Source organism: Mytilus edulis, chromosome 3, assembly GCF_963676685.1.
Source record: "Mytilus edulis chromosome 3, xbMytEdul2.2, whole genome shotgun sequence".
In the NCBI taxonomy this organism is placed as follows: Eukaryota; Metazoa; Mollusca; class Bivalvia; order Mytilida; family Mytilidae; genus Mytilus; species Mytilus edulis.
Genome location: NC_092346.1, coordinates 48,378,631 through 48,395,523, shown reverse-complemented (window position 1 = coordinate 48,395,523; position 16,893 = coordinate 48,378,631). Strand labels below are relative to the sequence as shown.

At 31.8% G+C, this 16,893-nt stretch overlaps 1 protein-coding gene across 1 annotated transcript in view; it reads right to left on the bottom strand.

Moving 5' to 3' along the window:
* Positions 1-7,531: 7,531 nt before the first annotated feature.
* The window catches only part of LOC139514309 (uncharacterized), a 50,461-nt gene continuing 41,099 nt past the window's right edge, over positions 7,532-16,893 (bottom strand). The window contains exons 4-11 of the mRNA XM_071303386.1: positions 13,534-13,668; positions 12,951-13,079; positions 12,362-12,475; positions 11,676-11,804; positions 9,880-9,969; positions 9,081-9,209; positions 8,661-8,707; positions 7,532-7,580 (exon numbers count right to left, since the gene is read on the bottom strand). Of these exons, the coding sequence (XP_071159487.1) occupies positions 8,694-8,707; positions 9,081-9,209; positions 9,880-9,969; positions 11,676-11,804; positions 12,362-12,475; positions 12,951-13,079; positions 13,534-13,668 (740 nt within the window). The 3' untranslated portion in view covers positions 7,532-7,580; positions 8,661-8,693. The remainder of the gene's footprint in view (positions 7,581-8,660; positions 8,708-9,080; positions 9,210-9,879; positions 9,970-11,675; positions 11,805-12,361; positions 12,476-12,950; positions 13,080-13,533; positions 13,669-16,893) is intronic.

Sequence of the window (16,893 nt, the reverse complement as noted above, 5' to 3'; positions counted from 1 at the left end):
TAGTTTATGTAGATACCTTATAACAGTATCCTGACTGCAAGCTACCAAAATTTGATCTTACTCTTAATTTCAGTGTAAAAAAGATATTAAATCCTCCCAAATTCAAGACTAGCACAACGTTCATTGCGACACCATGAATTCAATGTTCCTACCGTACCAATACGTATAACTGAAATCATTGATACAAGGCACTTTATATGATTGTCATGCAATCTATAAAAAATGAAAACAACACGTTAAAAGTTACGACCGTAGTGCTGTTCTGGGTCTACCTTCTTCAGGAACGTTTAAAGCTGAATATTTAGGGCCAACAATTTATAAAGAGCAGAAATAGTTGATTAAAAACGTTAAAGATGAAATCGTTCAAAATGTACATGGAAGGATATATTCATCTGCCGACATGATTGTAGAAAGTAAGAAGTCGTAGAGCAAAACAGAAAAAAAATGATATCAAATAATATAATATAAAAGTGTATTGAGCCATTTTATTGCATAAAGTTCATATATAAGAAAATAGAAACTCGTTCATTTTTCACCAAAGGTCGTCGTTCATAGCTTTTTCTAAACTTTGAAGCATGTCAAATGTACGGCCATTACTCGTAAAACTTTCATGACACTCTGTGAGGCCTGCAAAAATGCTTTCAGGGATTTTTAATTATATTTATTGTCTGATCCAAACAAAGAACGAACAGACCCAAAGTGTGTTCAATGTCTCATAAAGGAGTGTGAGTCCTCTAACTGCACGGTTGAACTGTTTTCCTGAAACCATTTGGTCTACAGTCGCAGCTGCGTACACACCGGAATCAACTGGCAGGTCGCGGAGACCACCATCTTCCAATGGCTTACCTATTGATGAAATAAAAAACGATAGGGTATGAAAGCCACCAACTGTTTCTGCATTGATGTCGACTAAGACTGTGTTGTTATATTGGCGAATTCCACTGGGAATGTATGTAATGTTTTGAACTTGAGATAGTTCAGAGCACACAAGTATGGAACGCCATAACTGCCTTATGTTAAAAACTTTCATTGTATGATGGTACTTTGACATTATACGATGGTACTTTGACATTATATGATGGTACATTGACATTATACGATGGTACTTTGACATTATATGATGGTACTTTGACATTATACGATGGTACTTTGACATTATACGATGGTTCTTTGACATTATACGATGGTACTTTGACATTATATGATGGTACTTTGACATTATATGATGGTACTTTGACATTATATGATGGTACATTGACATTATACGATGGTGCTTTGACATTATATGATGGTACTTTGACATTATACGATGGTTCTTTGATATTATACGATGGTACTTTGACATTATATGATGGTACTTTGCCATTATACGATGGTACTTTGACATTATACGATGGTACTTTAACATTATACTCTGCATCGGGTCTTTTATAGCTGACTATGCGGTATGGGCTGTGCTCATTGTTGAAGGCCATACGGTGACCTATACACAAGACTTGTTTGGTATCGCCGTACCTCATGATATGATGCACAAAATCCGTGCGAATCCAATGTCTCGATCAAAGCTTTCGAACCATGCATATGATGTAACTGTAATGCAAGGCCAATTTAAAGGGGTGATGAAACTTTTTTGTGCAATGAAACTATGCATTCAGATAAAACTAAGCTTTTCCTTATACTTTTAATTGGAATGTCAGATTAATGGTTTTTAATATCTACTTGGCTGTGAGAACCATCGATAAGCCAATTCATAAAGCCAGTCAAAACAGAAGGCAGGTCTCTAGAGATTTCGATAACGACATGTCCGTTTGGTCGTTTTTTGAAGTGCACGCAGACATCTGCAGTTAAGTAAACTTTGTTTCGGCCTTGAAACGAATAGCAGTTCTAACTGCCTCGGGCAATGTGAGAGAACTACTATATACGAAGTTAGACTCCCCTTGACCGTGGTTAACATCAACCACAATATGTTTTCGAAAGAGATTTTTTAATCTGAGTTCAAATCTATAAGAAGTGTATTTAGATAAAACGTCTTCTGGCAGAAATAATTTATGTTTAGAAAGGAGATAAGACAAGGAGAACACCATTTTGTGAACAAACAATTCTTCGCTTATAGACTACACAAATGAGATGAATGATTTATCGTACATGGTACCAGTATTATTTTCATTGGTTTCTGTTTTAATTTCTTTTTTTTGCAAAAGGTATTTTGTTATGCAACCAGAGTGATATAAAGCATTTGATGTGAAATCTTTATCTGCAAATTGAAAGAGCATTTCATTGTTAGCATGTTTAGTTGCTGTTTCAAAAAGGCTTTGAACCCTCATAGACGAGGAAACACCATTCAGTTTCGACACTCATCCATGATGAGTAATTATGATAATATTTAAGAATATACTATTCTATAAAATGCAGTCTGCTGCTTACATATCACATGCCAATATCGTTAGTAATGCTTAAAATGGTCTTTCGTTAACACAAATACGAATATTTATTCAGTAATATGTTAATACACGACTTGTGTTGTGGCAACCCAAATGTTACCTGTGCATACTAGATACTCGATTTATATAAATTTTGAACGTCTGGCCTCACGGTCATAAAACGTTAGAGCATGATTTTTGTACTCAGACTCGAAAATCAACCAATCAAATTGCTGGATTTCATGTTTCGAGCACAATTTTTGTGCTCAAAGCACTGAGCAAAGTTTTATGCCTTCAAGGCCTGGAATAAAAAAGATACATATGCGGAATACCGTTCAATAATGCTGATTTTATAGAAGTCGTTTAACAATTATTAGGCATCATTGCGCTTCGATGTGTGTCGCAATCTTTTCAAGGTATATGGAATTTATAAACATAAAACATATGAGAGTTGTAATAAGTCATTGACACTGACAATCTTTAAAAAAATATGGTATTTTTTTTACATTTTAGGGTTGGTCTGACAGATGCCTCTGAATTAACTAATTTATCATAAAATCTTCTTTTTTTTGGATTCGATGTCTTTTTAGAATGTAGTCCAAGCTATCTTAGATACAAATGAATAATATATTTACAACAAAGCGGATATATTCAATGTTGAATGTCACCGTATAATCCAAAGTATTTCGACATTTCTGTGTTCTCGTGAGATTTGCAAGAAACGTGACCATCGGCGCTCGTCTATATGTTTATAGGCATTGTGGATTATTTCTTTCAGGCGATTTTACAATTGTACATGGGGAATGGTGGTATACAGCGTTGAAAAATCAAAACTTTTGTTGAAATGCGCATCTGGTGCAAGAAAATTGGTACCGTTAATTTTATTACTACCACTGGGTCGATGCCTCTGCTGGTGGACTATTAGTCCCCGAGGGTATCACCACCCCAGTAGCCAGTACTTCGGTACTGGCATGAAAATACGGAATTTTTGTGTTATTAAAATTGACTGTTACAAAATGATAGAAATTATTTTAAATTAAGGAATGTATCTCCCTCATGCAAAGCTCTGATTCCTTTCACGGATTTGGCTATACTTTTTGAACCTTATGGATTATAGCTCTTCATCTTTTATATAAGCTTTGGATTTCAAATATTTTGGCCACGAGCATCACTGAAGAGACATGTATTGTTGAAATGCGCATCTGGTGCAAGAAAATTGGTACCGTTAATTTTATTGATAGAACTCATTTCAGAATAAGACCGAGATTTGAAATTATCTAGAAGTTCTTAAGAATTTTTATGAATTCACATATATTTAATAGGGAAGTTCATGGAAGAGCCTACACAAACGCTATACAGTTATACACATCGGACATAGAATTTACCTTAATTATCCTAATCGGAATCGAAATGATTGATGCAAGCTATACTTTATTGTTGTTTTAACATTGGTAGGCATTATATTCGTGTTATTTTAGCCCTCACTATCCCTCGGGCAAATAACATCACGAATATAACGCCTACCCATGTTAAAACTACAATAAAGTATAGCTAGCATCAATTATTTCTTTAATATAAAGATGTGTCAATCAAATTTCTGGAGAAATAATATATGAAATTATGTAAAATATTTGTTTCAGTTCCGAAGTAATAGTTTTTAAACTGATAATAATAAAAAAATAACAGTTCACCAAAATTGGTATTGACTAGTGCTAGTCATTGAAAATAAACACTTATCAATTGTTTCGATATAAGATGAAATGGAAATATTTTCTAGGGAACATGCATTTATAGATTGCATATTTTGGCGTTAATATTGATTCACTTATGGGGTCTTTGCATCGGAACTAAACACATTTATTTAAAAACCAGTTGTTGGCATGACACGGGTCATGTTTTTCTCATATATGTTATGATGGTATGATACTAAACCCCTAACGGGAAGGATTGTGCCTGATATTCATATGATCTTTCAATCAGTTTAATAGAAGTCTGGAGCTGGCATGTCAGTTAACTGCTAGTAGTGTGTTGTTATTTATGTATTATTGTCATTTTGTTTATTTTCTTTGGTTACATCGTCTGACATCAGATTCGGACTTCTCTTGAACTGAATTGTAATGTGCTTATTGTTATGCGTTTACTTTTCTACATTGGCTAGAGGTATAGGGGGAGGGTAGAGATATCATAAACATGTTTAACCCCCGCGCATTTTTGTATTTTTAATATTAGTTTGTGTGTACAATTTGGACTTTAGTATGGCTTTCATTATCACTGAACTAGTATATATATTTGTTTAGGGGCCAGCTGAAGGACGCCTCCGGGTGCGGGAGTTTCTCGCTGCATTGAAGACCTGTTGGTGACCTTCTGTTGTCTTCTGTTCCATGCATGGTCGGGTTGTTTTCTCTTTGACACATTCCACATTTCCATCCTCAATTTTATGTTATACTTCAGCTTTTTTAGTTTTTTAATGGTTTTTTGTAACTGTTGTTCGTTTCTTTGACATTTTTAATTGAATTAGGGTTTTTTTTCAATTGTCTATACCAGATTTTCGTCCTCTATTCTTAAAATGAGACAAACAGTATTGAACTGTTTATCGGGTTTTCCCGTTGTGCCGCTGAATCTAAATCCTGTTGTAATTTGGATGCATCATCTTTGTTTTTTGATTTTTCAATAGATGATGCCGTCATCGGCAAATAACCTTCGTGCTATGTTGTAAGTATTCTGGGAAATCATTTATGTAAATGAGGAGTACGATTGGACCAAGGACGGTGCCTTGTACCAATCCAGATGTTACTCCAATTTTTTTTTCTGATTATTCTCCATTTAACTTGACTGTCTGAGTACGTTGGTGTAAAATTCACCAATCCATTTCAAGGTATTATTGACAATGCCGTAGTATTTTATCTTATATATTAAACTTTTGTGAGGGAATTTGTCAAAAGCTTGTATGTTATCATTGTTGTATTTTGCTAGGTCATGTATGAAAGATAGTAATTGTGTCTTGCATGTTTGATCGAAAAACATGTTGTAAATCATATCAAATATTTTTATTTTAAGATGTTCCTTTGTTTGACTAGCTATGATATGCTCCATTATTTTGGAAAGTATACATGCAAGTGAAATTGGCCTGTAATATATGGCATTGTTGTTGTGTCCTTTTTTAATGCAGGAAAGACATTTGGATGTTTCCAGTCCGTATTTTATGAGTGTTAATTGACTTTTGAAAGATGAGTGTGATGAAAGGATTAAGATGATTTTTCATTTCCTTTAATACCTTTCCAAGTCGTTCATTAAGGCCTGTGGCTTTATTTCGATTGATTTTATATAGTATTTTGTTGACGCACTTTTGTGATGTTTTAATGTCATTCATTTATGCATGTGATGCAGGTTTTTTTTACTGATATTGGGTTTGCAGATGAGTCAGTAGTGACTGCCTTTTGAAATTGCTCGTTGAGGATGTTTGCATTATCTTCTGTGTTTTTTATGAGCAATCCATCCTTTTTTAGTGCAGCTTCACCTGAATTATCATTTCTCGTGCTCTTGATATATGAAAACAGGTTTTTTGGTGTGTTGATGCTTCAATGTTCTACAATTGGAAGGTCTAGCATCATGTTTTGAATATAATGCCGCGCGCATGTCTGCCTGCAATGATTTTTTTGCAAATGTGTGTATTTAATTTGCAGTTGATTTTTCTAAGATATTTTATGCAGACGTTTAGTTTTGTTATTTTAATTTTTTCTTAGTTGGTTTGTGATTCAAGGTAATTTCATTTTGTTTGTAATTTGTTTCTGTGGTGTGTTTGCACTGATGGTTTTCATATGATCTTCTTTGAATGTCAACCATAATTCATTGGTGTTACTTTTATCCTATATAGATTTTATCCTTTCTTCTAGTACTTGTATGTCTGATTTAATTTTTTCGACGTTTTCTTTTTTTAATTGACAATTTTTTCTTGTTGGTTTTTTGTACCTTTTCAGTGAAATTTTACATTCAGTGAATACGACATCGTGATCTGCATTCCCAAATGATATATAGATATAATAAGATGTGGGATGAGTGCCTATGAGACAACCCTCTATCCGAGTCTTAATGGAAAAAAGTTGTTGAGAGGTAAAATAAAATCAGAAAGACAACTTTGACCTTGGATTTATGCCGTTTCATAAAATAATGTACACAGGTAAATAAAAATAATTTTGTTGTAAGCAGTACATGGAGTACGGAAATATTTATTACAAAATAAATAAATTTGTTGTTCACAGTTCTTAAACAGAAGTGAACATGTATCCGACATACTAAATACTGGGTCGTATCTATTAAAATAAAAGTGATGTATGTATTACTAAAAGCCATGCGATTCAATACTCAGAAAAGTGTGTTACATATTTGTTTTTCGTTCATTTTTTTACATAAATAAGGCCGTTAGTTTTCTCGTTGAATTGTTTTACATTGTCTTATCGGGGCCTATTATAGCTGACTATGCGGTATGGGCTTTGCTCATTGTTGAAGGCCGTACGGTGACCTATAGTTGTTAATGTATGTGTCATTTTGGTTTTTGTGGATAGTTGTCTCATTGGCAATCATACCACATCTTCTTTATAATGTCTCAAACAGGATTAATTAGTAAATTCACATAACAAGATATTTTTCGATATGTTTCAATATGTATTCAAATTTGAAATAGTAAAACATTATTTTAATGAGACTTCTACGGGTAAAGAGAAAGAAAGATACTATGGGAACATTAAACAATCATATTTCGGGTCAAAACAGAGAAAGCTATATAGCAAAACCCGAAAGACGATGAAAAGACAACCATGTCTACAAAACACTACGCAAAAAAGTAATACTGTGCAACCAGAATTAAAACTTAAACCGTGTGTGATCTCAGGTGCCTCCAAAATTGTAAGGGAGCTACCATTTGATTTTAGGGGGGGGGGGGGGGGGGGGGGCTAGGATGAAAATTTTTGTCCAGCTTTTTTTTAATTGTAATCTCTGTCCTGCCTTTTCATTTTTTACTGTATACGGTCCTGCCTTTTTTTACCAGTTTATCATGACTTTTTTTACACAAATTGTCACTCGGCTGACAGTTTTGATAATACAAGATATACATCAATATTTCAATAAGTTTATTGTTATTCAAAGGTTCTGCTACATTAGACCCTACAAAAAATTATAAACAGTATTAGTTAACTAGTTTTTTTGCTTGAACTATGTATGCTTGCATACTTAATACTTGTACTGGAGTAAGATGATTATAAAAACTGATATCCATTACCATGTTACCAGCTTAAATATTTATTGAAGCTGATATTGCACTCTTTTAAAATTCTCATGAAAGAAATTGGATTACTAACTGAGGTCGCCAGACTCACTTTTGGTCTATTGAAGACTCATCGGTGGCGCTCGAATCATAACAGCTGGAAAACCAAATTAATGAAGTACCTTTAAATATGTGAAAAGCTAGTTACATTAACCGTAATTTTACTATATATATGTATATTCAGTTAATATGTCTGGCTCGTTAATTTGCATACAATGCGGACTTAATAAAAGATGTGTGATCCTAACACAGAAAATTAAATAAATTAGTTTTCAGAGTCAACATCACGAATTGGTTGACTGATTCGATGTGTCGGTAATTAAACTATCTAGCGACATGTAATCGTGGACTTGTATCTCTAGATATCAGTTTTATCTTCTGATCTGACATTTTGACTGACGGCCAGGTGATACATGTATAGCAGGAGATTCTTGTTCTGTTGACACAGCCGTTTTTTTTTTCATTTGAGTTCATGCGATTCTTCCAGTTTTACCTTGATTTTTCTTTTAATCGATAAGTTGATGTTTAAGATTTAAATTCACACATAACATACACCCACTAAATCCACGAACATGTGTATGCAAAGGAAAAAAAATCCACAGTATGTAATTTTAATTTTTCAAATATAAAAAGCAATCAAATGTTGGAATGAATCTCTTCTTTAATAACAATTCAATTTTGATGAAGTTAACTCCGCCTTAAATAAAATCCAGAATAGTTTTGCATGTTGTAATTTGTAAACCGTTTGTCTTGTTTCTTCTTATTCTCGATATGTGGCCAGTTTATTTTCAACTTATGGTTTATAAAGTTCTAAAGACTACTCCCTAAGTCCATAAAACAAAATGAGAAAAGATATTGAGTAAAATTATTATTCAAATTTAAGGCTGGTAGTAAAAATATAAAGTGCCTTGATTACCTACCTTATTAGTAATCTTTATAGACATTTTCACTGCTCAGTATCCGTATTCTGTTTTAAAGTGAAATCAAATGATTTATGAGCAAGTATCTTACATTTGTCTGTTACATATTTTTTCTAACGTTAGTATTTTTGGACCTAACATTTTGAAGGATTTATAATAATTGCTAGAAAAGGCTTAAGTTTCAAATAATGTCATGATTTTTAGACTTTTAAGAATGACGATCAAGATATTTAATTATAATTAAGTTATTTATCTACAGATATTGTTGAAAAATCGTTTGATGCACTACAAATGACCATTTGTTAAAACATACAACAATTTTTGTGATGTGTGAGACATTCATATTAATATTTATACCAAATGTATAATCAATAATATGTCTAACAAAGGCGATTTCAATTGAATCAAAGCAAAAATTACCTCCAGGATACACTACAAAGTAGTTCCTCTTCCTGAGTCGACTAAAACAGACACTTCTGCTTTTATAACTATTCCAGCAGTTACCCCATAAGTTATAAAATCTCTGGAGTCCACATGTCACTGTGTATACTACAAATATAGATCCAGATGAAGGTAAATAACACGAATCAGAAGTTTTATAAATGCAAACATCGAAAACATCTTCATTTACGTTATAATGTAATGTACGCAGATCGAAGATAAACAATTTTAACAATTTGTCTGTATATATATTTTCTCGAACTTTTTTGTTTATTTTCCACAAGCTTTTTACAATGGGATATGTTTTTAAGTTACCATTATTAGAAAACATGATACTTAGATTCAGAAATATATTTAAACAATTTGTGTCAACTCATTCCAATGTTGCTCAAATGTTATTCTACTAGTATTCTTTTTCAAACTAAATACGAATGCGCAGAACAATATTACTTGAAGGATTATTCAATTTTATTATCAATATATTGTTTGTAAGGGACGACATCAAAAGATCAATGTAAGATAAAAAAAAAAACTTAATTCAAATAGTTTGGGGTCGGTGGGGGGGGGGGGGGGGGGGGGGGGGTGAACTGCTGCAAGATTTGGTTATCCGACATTGATTTTTACATATATCCATATGGGTCAATCAATTTTTCCCAAACTAAGTTAAAAGGGGGTAGGGTGTCAGTGAAAAAACTATTTGAATTAAGTTTGTTATCCTTCATTGAACTTTTGATGTCGTCCCTAACTTGACAATTTCTCTTTTTTTTAATTTACTCACCTTTTCCTCCGTAAGAAAATCTACTATTTCTAATTCTGAATCCACGGTATTTGCCACAGTAATCCAAATAGCTTATTACGGACACAGATCCTACAGTATATTCATCAGAGTCGTAATTTAAGAAATAATTCATGGAAGCCATAGATTGTTGGAAATTTACACAACGCTCAGGATAAAATTCGAATATCACGGCCCAGGCCATGTGTAAATTTCCAACAATCTATGGCTTCAATGAATTATTTCGATTCTAATAGGACAAATACGGTCTTTAAAAAAACTGAAGCGATGGTAGGTATGCTGTGTGTGTGGCTGTTCTTTTTTTACTCCCGGTTCGATAATTTATAAAAGCTCAAATATTCATAAAATCTGTAGCTTGCATGAATTGTTTAGTGAATAACGACTAGAAAAAAAATCTGTTTAATTCTTTAAATTCACAAATCCAACATATGCCATTTTTAATTTACATGTTTTTCTCGTAAGCTACCGTCAAATCCAAAGTTGACATTTTGTAACTAAGGAGCCGCCATGTTGACTTGCTGAAATCAGTAAATATGCGAAAAATGTAATAGAATAGAAAATAAAACAAAACCTACCTTACAAATCAATTTTAATACAATATTATACGAATTTCGATGGTTCACTTTTCAGAAAACGTTCAACTGTAGCGTTTTCATTTGTATGACGTCATGTTTTGAAATGACTTAAATGCGTCAAAAACATTAAAAGACTTTCGCGGAATTTTATTTTATTTTTATTTTGTTGATTTCTCCGAGCTCTTGTGCATTACTTCTTTTTATTATGCATCCGAATTAGAATAAGTTATTTTGTCTTTTTTAACTGCAATTTAAAAAAAAAAAAATCGGCATATGGTTTACAAATAGGTTCCAATACATGTGGATTTCCGTGGGAAGTATATTGTAACAGCCACTATTATGTATATCTCTGAGTCTGCGCTAAGTATAGATATACGGAGAATTTTATCACGGTGTTGTTTACAAAGCGAAAGAAGCACGTCATATTAGAATTATTATCAAATTATTATAATATATGTTTACATTCATTGTTAATAAAACATTTCAATTCTATTGATGAAGTTGTACAAACTTCTGTTAATGTAAGTTTTGATAGTTGTACATGGGCGAGCGTCTGAAGTATAATGCTTTGCATTGATATAACTCAGTTTTGTCTAGTTAATATGACATCTCTTAATTTGAAAACGATTTAACATGGCTGTATTTTGTTTTTGTTGTCTTTTCAAATCGCAAATATTTAGTCTGATCAAATATTGCTTTTGCCTCTAAATGCTTATCATTACAGTAAACGTCAAATTGTGTCTGATAAAATAAGAACTAACACGTGGTTCCGTTTCACGTCTTTCGTAAATTGCCTTTATAATTTTCAGTTGAAGAATTTCACACAATGTTGATTTTTTGGCAATTTCATTTTTGAACGTTGTGGCCTATTGAGGATATTTCATACAACTTAAAATTAATACAATTAATTAAAGATTATTTAAATATGTATAGCTATTTCTATAAAGGGTCAATATTTATCAAAGGTACTAGGCTTATAACTTGATACACCAGACGCAAGTTTCATCTACATACGACTCATCAGTGACATGCAGATCAGCATAGTTAGACAGCTAAACAAATATAAAGTTGAAACAACTTTTGGATAAAAAATTCCAAACAATTGTGCCAAATACGGCTTAGGAAATCTATGCCTGGGATAAGAAAATCCTTAGTATTTCAATAACTATGAATTAAAATAAAACAGATAAAAAACTTGATTACCTCCGGAGTAAACTGCAAATAGATTTATTTTCCTAAGTCGCCCAAAACAAATACGTTGGCTATGATATCTATTCCAGCAATTACTCCATAAATTGTAAAATCTTTGAGCTTTACATTTCAGTCTGTATGCTACAAATGATTTAATGACTTTGTTAATAGCAATCAACAGTGTGAAAAATGCATATATTGAGAACATGTAGGTTTACGTGTGTAATAATAAGATGAAAGAACACATAAGAACTATTGTAATGGATGATATCTACTAAAATGGTATTGATTTCCTAGTTGAAACAGGTTGTACATTATGCACTACGGTTATTTCCTTTTTTTTTTTTTAGGTGAACGCTATTGTTGGAAATTACATTTAACTAAAATATACACATAAAAATATGTATATTGCCCAATATTTCGATCACTTTACCATGTTTACAAAAAGAAACTTTTTAGCTTCAAAAACCATTAAAACAATAGTAACAAAGGGTGAATTCATTAATCCACGTATTCCATTAACAATGATTAATGTGGCATCAATTGTTATTCTATTTTTTGGAGAGTTTTTTTAAACTACATACGAATGAGGGAACAATGTTTCTTGTAGTCCCCTCCCTTTTGAACGATAATTCTATGTTAATCATAACGATATTATTGGATAATTGTCAATCATTGTCTATTTTCAATTTACTTACATTTCCCTGCGTATGAGAATCTACTATTTCTGATTTTGAATCCATGGAATTTGTTGCAATAATCCAAATAGCTAATAACGGATGATCCTGTACTATAAAAGTCAGCGTCCCAACCTGTTATCAAATTATAAAATAACATTGAGAATGGAAATGGTAAATGTGTCAAAGAGACGACAACCCGACCATAGAGCAGACAACAACCGAAGGCTAACAATGGGTCTTAAAAGCAGCGATGAACTTGTTGATAAATAATCGTTCTCTGTATAGATTCTCACTAACTAATGTAAGCTTTTTCAGCCGTACATGTGCGAACGTATGAAATATAATGCTTTGTATTTATATCACTTATTTAAAAACTGATACACACGATATTTCTATTTGTTATGTGTGATATACATACTAATATAATTTTACGCTTTTTTATATCATCTCATTTATTTGACAATAATAAAAACAAAAAAGGATTTTAAAACGATTTGAACCTTTCTGTTTATTTTCTAGTCAACGAACTAAATATATTCAAAATTTGTAAAGCTCTTTCTTGAAAGGATTAATAATTGTAAATTGAAATGAGGGAAAAAATGATTACCTCTGGTGTAAAGTACAAATAGATTCCTCTTCCTGAATCGACTAAAACAGACACTTCTGCTTTTATAACTACTCCAGCAGTTACTCCATAAATTGTAAAATCTTTGAGCCTCACATTTCAGTCTGTATACTACAAATGTTTTATGACTTTGTTAATAACTTTCAACAATGTGAATAATGCAGATATCGAAAACATTTATTTCTATGTTTTTATTTCTGGTATAGTTATTCAAGATAAAAGGACACATAACAACTATTTCGATGCATGATATCTACAAAAATTGTTTTAATTTCCAAGTTGAGTTAGGTTGTACGTAATGCATTACGGGTATTTCCTAGTTTTTTTGGGGGTGAACGCTATTGGTGGACCTTTTACATGTTTATTAAGCTACAATATATATAAAAAATATTTAAATTGTGCAAAAGCTAGATCACTTAATTCTCTTACCTATCAAATTTTAATCTGTTTTTGATGCAAACTGGATACGAATGAATGAACAATATTTTTTGAACGACAGTTCTATTTGAATTATAACGATATCCTCTAGTAATTTGTCGATATTTTGCTTTTCTAATTTTCTCACCTTTTCCTCCGTATGAGAATCTACTATTTTTAATTTTGAATCCATGGTATCTGTTACAGTAATCCAAATAACTAATTACGGAACCAGATCCTACAGTATAATCGTCAGAGTCGTCAGAGTCGTCAGAGTCGTAACCTATTATCAAATCAAAAACAATCTATACAAGTATTGTATGTAAAAAAATGTCTTCTTATTTTCTACTTGTGTATGTTTTTGCAAGTCTTACATGTGAAAGCGTAAGGCATAAGTGCTTTTCGTATTAGTAAAACAGACCAACGCGACATATCTTTCTTAAGGGATCATAGGTATAAATTTCTTGAAATGGATTTTTTTTATACTTTGCCAAATTGAAGATTATACTATGCTTTTTTTTCAAAAAAGTAATAAAACGAATGGCTCACCGTGCTATTTTCCAAGCTTTGAGTCGTTGAAAATTGTCTAAATTCGGTTAGATTGTTCATGCAAAAACACATTTTATTTTTAAAAAAATCTATGAGATAAAATTTTGAAATAAATTGTGGGAAGATAGGTTTCATAATATGTTTTTAGAAAATAAAATTTTAAAAATGGTTTCACCGAATTTGTTTTCTTGCTACAAGTAAAAATTGTCTATATCAGTCCAGTATATATTTTTTACTAAGAGAATTATCTCCCCTAAAATGGGATGTCAGGTAAATTTCCAAAAATTGGATGGTAATCAAGATAAGGTTTGTAATTATGTTATTTGATAAAGATTTGAGATGTTGTTTAGTTTCTCGTCTATCATAACTTATTTTTTTAAATTTCCCGTTCCGTATTTAAAGCAACATGGATTGTTCGGCAATTAAAATTTTGAACCTTGTGTTCGACTAAAGATGTTTATACAACTAAAGTCAACTGATTGAAGATATTGTAAATTTATATAGCTATGTCTTTAAAGTTTCAATAATGAAACATTGAATAAATTAATTACCTCCGGAGTAAACTGCAAATAGATTTATCTTCCTGAGTCGCCCAAAACAAACACTTTTGCTATGGTATCTATTCCAGCAATTACTCCATAAATTGTAAAATCTTTGAGCTCCACATTTTAGAAGGTATGCTACAAATTATTTGATGACTTTGTTACTAACTATCAGCAGTGTGAATCATGCATATATAGACAACATGTAGGCTTATGTATGTATGTGTGCTATGAAAATCCAAGATGAAAAGACACATAGCAACTATTCTAATACATGATATATACTATAAGTATATTGATTTCACAGTTGAATTAAGATGTACGTTATGCATTACGGGTTTGTATAGGTGAACAATCTTGGTGGACATTACATTAAGGTTAAAGTATATATATATAATATTAAAAACATGAAGAGCTTTATAAAGGAAAAAAAGAATAACTAAAATCCCGTCAAGGAATCTAAACTTCGCATGAGGGAGATATATACCCTTTTTAAAAAATTTGCTCACCTTGACCGGCATACGAAAATCTGTTGTTGCTGATTTTAAATCCGTGAAATTTGTTGCAGTAATCTACGTAACTGACTACATAATTGTCACCATACAGTCTTACTGTCCTAGAACCACCTTTATACCTGTGAGCTGTTAATAAAGGTAAGTTGAATTTATCAAGAACAAACAATTTATCTCCTACACTTCAATATTTTGTAGTATGTTAGAGAAAACAAATTTAATGTTAGCAATCCAAATAGAAGGTATTTGACGTTTCAGCTTGACGTTAGAGGTGAAATTTTTAGTTAATGCTCAATTTTTCACTTTTTGAATTCATACTGTTAACGAGATATATATATAAAAATATTCATTTGAAACATAATAGATGTAAGAAGAAGTGGTATGAATGCCAATTAGACAACTCTCCATCCAAGTCACAATTTGTTAAAATAAATCTTTATAAATTTGTTTTTTTTTTTTCATTTTGTTAATAAAGTACATTTGAATAACATACATCTGTAGAAAAGAAGATATAATTTCAACGTTTAAGTAACAACTATCTTTTTATCAGTTTATACTTATTTTGAAAGTATTATCATAAGAAGAAATAGGCAGAAAATATTTAAAATACTACCTGTCACAGCAACCACAAGGAGAAGTAAGCATATCAGGCGGCTCATGTTGAAGGATGATAAGTGATGTTGACTCTAAGTTGGCACTTTATATAGTAATTGCAAACACAATATGTTACCATGTTGCATGTCAAATTACGGTTAAACAGTTTGTTGTCTGTTTTTACATAATTTTTATATGTAATCTATTGTTAATACTTTAATGTAATGAAAAGAAACATGATTTGTTTCCCACTTCATTATAATGCTTGACATGATATATTTTCTTAGTCTGTATACACCCATTTGGATAATTTGTTTGAGATAAGTTGTGTCATGATACCTTGTGGCATGTCCATTGGAAATATTGCATTCCACATTTTCCTTTAAAAAATTAGGGAAAACAGATTCTACCACTCTATCCCGTTGAATATATGAATATTTTAAAACAGTTTAGCCATGTTGTTGTGAGTTTGGTTTTGAAATATGAGATGCACGTCCCTCTGGTATCTTTCGCCCCTCGTTAATCGACAGTGATAATTTAAGATATTCCAATTTAAAATAACAGCGATCTTTTAGGGAATATAGTATATTGTATTGTATAATATTTAGCATTATAACTGCAGAATTGAACTCTTTCAAGAAAGCAAATACAGGACCACAACTTAAATCCAGTATTCTTTTCAACATTGCGTTAGTCTCGTAGCTTTCCGGCATAAAATTTCTTTTCCGCCGTCGTCGTATACAAAAGAATGTTTTACTTGCTAGTATCGTGTTCTATAAGCAATGTTAATATGTCGTTGTTCCAGCAGATAAAGCCTCCAATAATATTGTCTTCATATGTAAAAAACATTATTTGCAATGTCTCACTACAGAGCTTGGAATTGATAAAACTACTGGTAATCCTACATATTCTTTAACATCATTTACCAAGGACGAAATTTTACAAAATCATAAATCTGTCCTTCTTTCTTTTGGTATCAACATCAAAGAAAACGAAGAAAACTTGCCTTCATTATACTGGATACCCAAATTACACAAAACTCCATATAAAGAACGATACATAGCTGGGTCTTCAAAATGTTCAACCAAACATCTTTCTAAAGTACTGACTACTATTCTTTCGACAGTTAAAGATGGGCTTCAAAAATATTGTGAGGAGATATATTCTACCAGTGGTGTTAACCAGATGTGGATTCTCAAAAATTCGAAAGATCTACTGCTTAACCTTCAATCACAATCTTTGCAATTTTGCAGCAACATAAAAACTTTTGATTTTTCTACGCTATATACTACTATTCCCCATGCTCAGTTG